General features: G+C 37.3%; 1 protein-coding gene across 3 annotated transcripts; it reads left to right on the top strand.

Moving 5' to 3' along the window:
- Window positions 1-1,809: 1,809 nt before the first annotated feature.
- Window positions 1,810-10,075, top strand: LOC113231692 (3-hydroxyisobutyryl-CoA hydrolase, mitochondrial). 3 transcript variants are annotated; one of them, XM_026466155.1, is made up of 5 exons: window positions 1,810-2,019; window positions 2,133-2,673; window positions 7,357-7,631; window positions 7,773-7,914; window positions 9,551-9,696. In XM_026466155.1, exons 2-5 carry the CDS (start codon window positions 2,133-2,135, stop codon window positions 9,694-9,696), a joined length of 1,104 nt encoding a protein of 367 aa, XP_026321940.1. In that variant the 5' UTR covers window positions 1,810-2,019. The 3 variants fall into 3 exon arrangements, with proteins under 3 accessions (XP_026321940.1, XP_026321941.1, XP_026321942.1); XM_026466156.1 differs by having other exon boundaries at window positions 1,836-1,881; XM_026466157.1 differs by lacking the exon at window positions 1,810-2,019 and having other exon boundaries at window positions 9,551-10,075.
- Window positions 10,076-10,390: the final 315 nt, after the last annotated feature.

Here is a 10,390-nt window from a genome sequence, read left to right as displayed (position 1 = left end):
GATTCTTGCTTACGAGTTTTCGACTTGTCTAAATACGATCTCGTATGACATTCTTTCAAGTTCATACGATTATCGTACAAATAGGTTCGAATCGTTTTGAGTGCGAGAATCGCCATTCGAGTTCAGTGAGTACTGCGGTACTGACCGTGGACATATCGAAATAAAGCAAAAATCATTCAAATTTGGAACTGCTGATAATATTAAGTACATTGAATTGTAGAGAAATATACATTTTTTTTTTCAAATTTTATAAAATTTCTTAATCCAAATTTTTTTTAGTTCTCGTTTCATTAATTCTTGTCTTAGAAAAGCAGTGATAATCAAAACACCCTCGCGCACTGCACTCGTAAAACTAGAAACGGCAGGCACAGAAACTCGAAATACGATTTTTGCTTTCGAGTTCTGTTTACACGGAGACGTTCAATATTGAAAGGTGAGGCGATTATCGCTCACGTGGACGGTCGATAATCGCAAATGTTTAGACGAGGAAAGTTTTTTATATTCTTTCGATAATCGTATCTTCGAGACGAGAAACTCTCTCCATCTAAATGGGCCTTAATAAGCAGATTTTTCTTTTCAGACTTCTACGTTGATATTATATGATAACTAGCTGATGCCTGCGACGTCTGCCTTGATTAAGTATTTCGAATACCCTACTGTATCCTACTAATTTTCATACTTTTAGTGGTTCTTCATCATTGACTTACAATTATATGGACGTCGGGTACCGCACTTGTAAGGCGCTAAAATCGTATACAGAGCGCCAAACTCCGCTTTAGTCTTCATTTGTTCGACTGACAGCGCGATACTGCGATGACATTACAATTTAAATTTCGAATAGGTTGACTTGGGACATTTTTTTCGTGGTTTTTGTATTAGACCCGTCGTCCATTTATTTGTAAGTCAATGTTCTTCATACAAATTTTCATACCCCACTACATTTCCTCTAAGATTAATTTTTATTTTATACTAAAATTCATCAATTGATTCTGCGTTTTAGACGTGAAAACGAACTAAACACAGTTACTTTCATATTTATAAATAAATATTGGTAAGTATAGCGAAACGCAATACAAAGAAGTTTTTTTAAAATTCATTGCGCTCTAGCTACGAGGCCATCAGCTTAAAATTACATAACAATATCATATAAAATATTTGTGTCGTACTGTCTGTATGCATCAAAGGCAAAAGCAGGGGGTCTACTCCCTTGCTTCATTATTTTTTTCCATCCTCTAAGTTCCATCCGAAATAATTAGTGTCAAATAAAATAAGAAATATACGACCAAATTAAAAGACGCATGATGCGAATGAAGTTTCATACTTGACATTATCTTTTGATTTGGTCAAGTATTACTTATTTGACAACAATTGTTTCGGACAGAGAACGGGAGTAGACCGTCTACGGGAGTAGATCTTTCTAATTTGTGGAATAGCCCCCCAGGCCTTAAATCAACATACCCTTAGGAAAGAAACTTATTAGGGGACTTTCAACTTCAACTTTTGCATCTATGGCTCCGTTGTTTTGCGCGACGATTTCGCCAACGTCAGGGTTGAAAGACATGTAGAGGCAGTGGTGAGATAGATTGCCGGTTATTAAAATACTTCGGCGGTTATTATCCACATTAACGGTTATATATATATATATGTATATATTGTAGGGACTTTCGTAAAGTGACAGACGACAGTTTCCCTTTTTTTATTTATTTAGAGGATGGAAAATATTGTTTCCATAGTCGGTTATTATGGTTAAGATTCCATAGAGTCCATATCCTCCAGAAGAAAAAATAAATTGTCAAAAAATCCGTTGCCGTCCGGCGAAAATGACTTTTAGGCTCCCAATTCTTTTTCTTGTTCATTATCTAAACAGAGACCCGTTTTTAGGTTAGCTTCATGAGATTTTTCTTGGAAAAGAAGTTTTGTTAAAAGCTAGTAATTGTAACGAACAATTTGTGGTCAAAGTTTTCAAAACATTTTCTGGTACTCTGATACAGCAGTATTTTTGTAGTTCAAGAGATCAAAGTAAGCCATTATGTAATCTGCATAATTTATTCTTTAATAGTATTGTTATATCAAATCAAAGTAGATGGTAGGAATTCGTAAGGAATCAAGTAAAATAGTTATTTTTCCAACAGATGTTCAAAGTGAGCACAAAGTTGACTAGAAGCACGAATTCATATTTAAGGCGCATGATGTCCTCCCAAGAGTCCGATGTGGTATTTGAAACGTTGAACAACGCAGGTATTATCACCTTGAACCGTCCAAAGACTCTGAATTCTTTGAACTATTCCATGGTTTCAAAATTGTTGCCGAAACTACAAGAATGGGAGAAAAGCAAGCACCTAGTAATCATAAAAGGAGCTGGAGAAAAAGCCTTTTGTGCTGGTGGTGATATTAAAGCTGCTATAGACAAAGTAGAAGGCCCACAGTTCTTTTTTACAGAGTATAATGTAAACTACCTGATAGGAAAGTACAAGATCCCGTACATTGCATTTATTGACGGAATTACTATGGGTGGTGGACTTGGTTTGTCAGTTCACGGCAGATACAGAGTAGCCACAGAGAAGACGATGATAGCTATGCCAGAAACGAAGATAGGCCTGTTTCCAGATGTTGGCGGCTCATATTTCCTACCTAGGCTGCAAGTAAATCTTGGATTATATTTGGGATTAACTGGTAAGTATATAATTTTATTTAGATTTTTATATGTTTAGATTAACACACAATTATTATTATTATAAGGGCTTCATTCAGGGCCTATGCATCCCTTCATCACTGCGACCATTGACTGATCTATTGTGATCGCCAATAATTACAGTGCAGAGCCAAGGCTGACAGCATTGAAAAACTGAATTACTTTCCTGGCTCCGACAGATTTAATGTCCTCTGGTTGTGGCATGTGTCTTCCCAGTACGGAACTTCGTACACCCATCAGGCGGTAGCATTGGGTGAGTAGATGAACAGGAGTTTCATCCTCCATGTGGCAGAATCTACATTCTCTATTTTCTCTCTGCTCAATATTTGACCTGTGCTTGCTTAAGCCACAATGCCCTGTTAAAGCTCTAGTGAGCATTCTTATGCCATTCCTGTCCAACAACAGAGCTTCTCTACAGTGTTTGGCACTGTAGGCAGATATCAGGGCTTTTGAATGCTCAGGACCCTTGTTCTGTAGCCACACTTCTCGGGAGAGGTGTGTACTCTTATTTAGCACAGTGAGCTTTGCCAGTCTGTATGCTATCCCTATGAAGGGCTCTGTTCCAACAAAGGTTTCCCTAGCACCAGCCTTTGCCAGTTCATCCGCTGACTCAGTACCCTCAATGTCAGAGTGGCCTGGAACCCAGTGCTGTATCACTGTATTACTTGCCCTGAGAGTGTTCAGTGTTTACACAGTTCTCTGCAATACTTGATGTTTGGGTGACTGAGGCTAGTGCATGTAGAGCCGCTTGACTATCTGAGTTTATGTAAATATGCTTGTCAACGTAGTCTCTCTGCCGGTTCAAATCTGAGATAGAGGAATGTCGTCCCATGTTCAGCTTGTAGCTGAGCCTGGGTCTCCCACCGTGTATGTTGGGTTCCATCTTACACCCATCGGTATACCATAGAAGGCTACCATCCTTCCAGGTGAGACTGTTAGTTTCCCAGTCTTCCCTAGTTGGAAATTCTACCTGATAATTCTACCTTTAAAGTTTTGTTTGGGAAGCATGACATCAGAAGTCATTCCCAGAACAGAGTGTTCCAGAATTGAGTCTTGGGCTGAACTCAATGTCTGGGAGAGCCATAGTAATAGTACTTAACCTAGTGGTAAGCCTGTACTTGCTGGCACTGGCCTTCCTCTTTATGAATAAATGCAGAGGAGTCAGGTTCAGCAATGCATTTAGGGATGCCCAAGGTGTGGTGGACATGACTCCCGTTGCTAGCAGGCATGCAATGCACTGAAGACTACCCAATGTAACAATTGTGGTTGTTTGCCTGACTTTAGCACTCCAAGCAACAGAGGCGTAAGTCAGTATGGGCCTCACAATTGCCTTATATAACCAGAGAGTCATCTTTGGTTTTAGACCCCAACATTGTCCTGCCATACAGTTACAGATACCTAAGGCCATCGTGGCCTTGTCGATCGTGTTAGCTATATGGTAGTTTCACCTTAGGGTTTGATCTAGAGTTATCCCTAGATATTTGACTTCTGCAGGAAAGCTCGCAGCCCTGCCACCAAGGATTTGTTGCACTAGTTTGTCTAGTTTCTGTCTCCTGGTGAAGGGGACAATGGTTGTCTTGTCCGCATTGATTGATAATTCGTTATCTTGAAACCACGCGGAAATGGTGTCAAGTGCTCCTAGCATAAGTGATGATATAGTACTATGGCAGTGCCCTCGAACTGTGATCACCAGGTCATCCGCATATCCCTGAGCGTCAATATTCAGTTCAGCCAACCTATACAGGAGTTGATCCACAGCAAGAGTCCACAAGAGAGGATAAATTACCCCATCTTGCAGGCAACCCCTTACTGCGGAGGTCACAAGCTGGTCCCCATGTAACAAGATACTAGCCCTGCGGCTTAAAAGCATGTTCTGTACCCATTTCTTAACACAATCCAAGTTTATTTGAAATTTACGAGTTTTCAAAATTAATGAAATACTAAAACAAATTCGGGACTATTTACATGAGAAAGCCAGAAATAAGCCAAAAAATGATGTAAATTACATAATTTATACAAGATACAGAAACTTCTACGTAGATTTACTAAGAAAAATTAAAACTTCATATAATAGTGACCTACTTAAACTGCACCAGAAGGACAGTAAAAAGTTGTGGAATGCAATAAATACTATCACTCACAGGAAAAATAAATCAAACATATCAGCTAAGATTTTACACATAAAGGAAACTCCGGAAGAATCTGTAAACGCTCTTAATGCTCATTTTACATCTATAGGGAGATCTCTAGCTTATAGTATATTGGAGAAACTAAAGGTGACAGTAGACTCACTAGCAAGAAAAGTTGATACAGCCAGCTCCCCGGTGAACTCCTTCTACCTGAATCCAACTGATTACTATGAGATAGAATCTATAATAAATAGTTTAAAAACAGATAGTGCACCTGGCATAGATGGAATAAACAATAAAGTTATGAAAGACGGCAAAAACTGTATAGTGCCTGCATTGACAGATATCATTAACCTAAGCATGGAATCTGGCGTCGTTCCTAGCGTATTTAAAATAGCAACAATTACCCCAATATACAAGGGAGGGGACGGCACAGATTACAACAATTACAGGCCTATATCTCTGCTCTCTGCTCTCTCCAAAGTCATGGAAAAAGTCGTTAACAAAAGGTTAATGTCCTATTTGGAAGACATGGGAATGCTATCAATGAATCAGTTTGGGTTTAGAAGGGGGAAGTCGACGGAGGGCGCTGTTAGGACTATGACAGAAAAACTATCATCGTATCTGGATAGCGGACAGCCCTGTATAGGAGTATTCCTTGACTTAGCCAAGGCCTTTGATACAGTGGCTGTTCCGATACTACTCAAAAAGCTAGAAAAGTTGGGTGTGCGTGGTACAGCATTAAACTGGTTTGATAGTTATCTGGCAGGTAGAAAACAACAAGTTAAGGTAAATGACACTTTTAGCACTGCTAGAGAAGTAGCTTTCGGCGTGCCTCAAGGTAGCGTTCTCGGGCCGACTTTATTTCTAGTATATCTTAACGACCTACCTTTGTTAAAACTGGAAAATGCAGATATAGTATGCTATGCAGACGATACCGCGATAATCTTCCATAATACCACCTGGGAAGAATGTTTTTTGAGTGCAAATAGAGGCATGAGCATAATAAGTAAATGGTTATCGGAAAACCTTCTGACGTTAAACACCAGTAAAACCAAATATTTGTGTTTTTCCAAAACAGCGGCTTCTGCTCCTAAAGTTCAATGTAATATAGTGGTTCATTCTTGTAACTCCGGCATCATCAATACAAATCCCCATTACTGCAGCTGCGACATCATTGCACGGTCTAGCACGATCAAATACTTGGGCGTTGTCCTAGATGAACAGCTTACATTTAAAAATCACATTGAGGTTACAGCTGCTCGAGTTAGAAAGATGATATATATATTCAAACAGCTGAGAGACGTTGCTAGTACCGAGCTCTTACACTCAGTTTACACAGCGCTATGTGAACCTATACTTACGTATTGTCTCGAAGTGTGGGGTGCTGCAGCAAAATCTCACCTAATTTGCTTAGACAGGGCACAGAGAGCTGTTTTAAAGGTAATGTGTAAGAAACCCTTCAGGTACCCAACATCCAAGTTATACAGCGAAACTCAGATTTTAAGTGTCAGGAAATTGTATATATTGAGGGCAATCACAAGTACACATAAGACAGTACTGAATGCGGATTACTATGAATCATTGTTAAAAAAACGAGTTTTTAAATTACCACTGCAGCCTGTAAAAACTGTTTTTGCCTCAAGATTCCCCCCTTTTATGTTTTCATTTATTTATAACAAGTTTTTCAAATTACACGACATGAGGGAACTGTCGGTGTATGAAGTTAAAAGAAAAGTAAAACAAGAATTATTAATTATGACTTGTAATGAGTCCGAAACATTGTTGGTACCTATAAAGTGATGAAGACGCTTAACTAGCATGACATTTAAAAAACTCACACACACGCACAAAAACACACACACACACACTCACACAAATACGCACAGACCTACTTACAAGTTATTATAATAGTTTTGCCCTATAATGTATTGCCCTGTTAACTTTTCATTTTATTTTCACTTGGTTAAAGGTAGTTGTGTGTATTAGTTTTTCATTTTTTCATTTAAATATATATTTATATCTTACGAATTTACGAAGGCTCTGTAATGTATGCGATACTCGTTTCACTGTACTAAACGTCCTAAGTGATAACCACGACACAGGCGTGGCCTAGTGTGGTTGTCAGAGTTTAACAAATAGTTGTATCTTGTTCTGATAATAAACGTATTTTATTTTATTTTTTTATTTTTAAATAAATAATAATGTGCCAGACAACCACACAAATTCCTGGTCTCAAACTACGGAATTACCTACAGGTACACTTTGAGTACCAGGTCAACGGAATTCACTCTAGGGCCGGAACAGTCATATCAATTTAACTGGTAGAATCAATTTAGGCAATAAATTTTCTAAATTGATATTGGGACCTCCACAATCAGCTCTCAATTTGCAAACTGTTGGGCCTCTAAAGTCATATTTCAATATTTTATTTTATACAGTCACATTTAAAGCATTTTTCTTAATGTTATTATTTATTAAGTTTCTAATAAATTTTGATACATTTATGACAATAATGTGTATTTATACCCACAGGAGACAGACTTAAAGGCAAAGATGTTGTAAAAGCGGGTATAGCAACCCATTTTGTCCCAAGCAAACGTTTATATGAATTAGAGAAGCTATTATCCCGATGCCAGAGTGATGTAGAAGTCAATTCTTTGCTCAGCAAGTTCCATGAGCCATCTGACGACTTCTCATTGGCTTCTAACATTAAACACATTAATTACTGCTTTGCCGCATCTACTATTGAAGAGATTATTGAAAGACTTGAGAAGGTCAAGAATGATTGGTCAGTCAAAATTTTAGAGGTGTGTATTGGGTTTGTTCCATTCAATGGGAAAATTCATGAGCATGTGAATAAGCCTTGTTTTTGAAACCAGGTATTAAATGTACTGAAGTGTATGATTATACTAAAATGTTGAAGATTTGAAATAATTTCTTTTTTTCAGTCACTTAGTCATATGTGCCCTGGTTCGCTAAAAATAACACTTCGAGCACTGCAGCGAGGTGCCCAGATGGAGCTTCCTCAATGCTTACAGATGGAGTACCGAGTTGCCTGTCACTGCACACAGACTCATGACTTCCCTGAAGGTATTTTATTTTACTTTATGGTTTCGGCTTTCAGTGTTTACTCAGTCCCATATCCACACAACTAGTACATAGATCGATATAAATGCAACTAATAATATCTTAAAACCCACTGCTTTGGTTAGACTGAAAGAATACTCAAACTTTTAACCACAAACATAGATATTTTTCAAAAATTTATTTAAATATAAACCAAACTACAGTTAAAAACTAATACATTTAGTATAGTTTACTAATTATTATTTGCGGTTGTAGTATACATTGTGATGAAACCTGCTTGTCAAACATGATTCACACCTCTTTTTTCTTTCAACTTCTTCATAAGTTGATTTAAATAGCAGTAGAGCTCATTGTGAATGAGTTTCTTCCGTGAAGTCCTGTCTTACCTGTTTATGTCACCAAGCAGTGATGTGAGCATTACCGTGTTCCGGTTGTGAAGGGTTCTGGGTGCTGGTGAAATTACGGGCACATGGGACTTATTCACTTATGTCTCAAGGTGACGGGCACAGTGGCAGTGTCTCTCAGATCTTTGCGATTTAAAGCTCTAAGTGGCACTGCTTCTGTTATGGACAGACGTGTCCACACAACTTGTTCGTCCTGTCACTTGGTATCGTGTGGCATGTAGGTGTAGTGTAAAGGGCTATTCTCCGCAATTTGACGTCTCGGGCGCCTATTTTGTGTGTGATGGGTGCAGTAGGATGTGCGCGGCCGTTTGGAATTCGATCATTTTCATTGACATTCCCTAATTCCTGACTTTAGAGGTGACCCCTGCCCAGCAGTGGGACATGGTTAAGGTTGATGTATCATTACTTCATTACAATTCACCAAAGCTATTATCAAGTTGAGTTGTATATAGTTAGTGTTTGAAACTTTTGAATGTATTATACATGTAATATACAATTTATCATCAACATTTACAAATCAATAAGTACTGTAAATACCGACTAAGGTCATATCACTCAAGAATATGACTAAATATACAAAACGTGTTTTTGGTAACAGTCATAGTCCCTTGTTAGTAAGTTAACAAGGTCACAAATTTGCAAACAGCCTTGTATAATTTTAGAATAACATACCAGTTTACATAGCACATAACAGTAGGGCTAGCACAACAAGATACTGTTATTCTCGCAAAGAAAACGCGCTTTGTCGCTCCCGTGCAAGTCGCGCCCTGTGTCGTGCTGACCTAATGGACATTGAAACAGTAGCTGTGTTGGTAATGAATAACTAAAACATTATTATAATTTGTTAATCAGCTGTTTCCGATGAGCTGAGGATGTGTACAGTCAACAGCACATCAACTTACACACTTTTGTTCAAATATCGCTTCCAGTGCAATGGAACAAGATCCAACGTCAATGTGTAGTTTGATGTGCTTTCTGTCGTCTGCACAAACTTTGTGTTTGAAGAGATTTTTAAATATGATTTTTTAAATTAGTTTTTAATTATGCTGAGGTTAGGTGAAAGAAACGACTTCAATTGAGTTCATAGTTGCTTTTGTTAGGTTAGTCATTATTTAAGTCACTGTACCCTTTGTTACTACAGTGATTGCGCCCTATTTGATGCAACTAGATGGACCTTTTGTTTATAAATAGTGACATTTTCTAGTTGACATTGACGATTAATATTTTAATTACAGGTGTTCGCGCTCTATTAATAGACAAAGATAACAAACCGCAGTGGAACCCTAAGACCCTTGCTGAAGTCAGTGACGATTATGTAGAGAGCTTCTTTAAAAAACTTCCTAAAGACCAGGAGCTTAAGTTTTTTGATGCCAAACTTTAGTTTATAAGTAATACTTCATATTTTTATCTCTTATATCCCTCAGGGTTGCTTAAAGAATTTACTAAAAACGAAGAGAATTTTTAAAATTAAATTATACTTGTAATGTCTCAAATATAGAGACTGAGCTTGAGACCATTCCAGAATCAATTATTTAACAAAAGTGCCTGAATGATAAATATTAGAGGAACATAGTTCTTGCTATATGATTAATTTGTTTATATAATATTAAGGACATAACTCTAAACGCATCTTTTATCGTGTTTAGATTAGGTACGTACTTTTTATTATTCTATTATAGATGTAATATTGTATTTCTATACATATTTGTTAAACTTTTTATATTTTTCTAAAACCAGTTTTATTGATAGCCGTTTTTGTATTGGGCTATAAATGCATTTATAACATTCTTTTTTGTTAAATATTTCTTTATAAAAGTTACGTTAAGAAATTGGATGTTGAGACTTAAAAAGTTTATGTAGATATTGAAATAAATTATATATATTTGTATTGGGATTTTCATTTCGAATTGCATCATTTTTAGGGAATCCTTATAAAAATTACACACCGTGAGTAGTGACCTTAATGGTCACGCATACGCATGGTCTTTTATTTTATTTATATATCAAAACATTAAGGCTCAACTCACACTGGTGCAGAGTCGTGACGCGTCATGTTTTTCGCCTATAGTAAATTC

The sequence above is a fragment of the Hyposmocoma kahamanoa genome, unplaced genomic scaffold, assembly GCF_003589595.1.
Source record: "Hyposmocoma kahamanoa isolate Upper Pololo Valley unplaced genomic scaffold, ASM358959v1 66, whole genome shotgun sequence".
NCBI classification, from domain to species: Eukaryota; Metazoa; Arthropoda; class Insecta; order Lepidoptera; family Cosmopterigidae; genus Hyposmocoma; species Hyposmocoma kahamanoa.
The sequence above is the reverse complement of the archived record's forward strand: the minus strand, read 5'-3'. Positions and strand labels throughout refer to the sequence as shown.

Bases quoted from the DNA above. Each gene is read 5' to 3' on its own strand.
- LOC113231692 (XM_026466157.1), top strand. From the start codon at position 2,133: ATGTTCAAAGTGAGCACAAAGTTGACTAGAAGCACGAATTCATATTTA. The intron at 2,674-7,356 runs GTAAGTATATAA...TTATACCCACAG, and splicing joins ATTATATTTGGGATTAACTG to GAGACAGACTTAAAGGCAAA. The intron at 7,915-9,550 runs GTATTTTATTTT...TTTTAATTACAG, and splicing joins GACTCATGACTTCCCTGAAG to GTGTTCGCGCTCTATTAATA.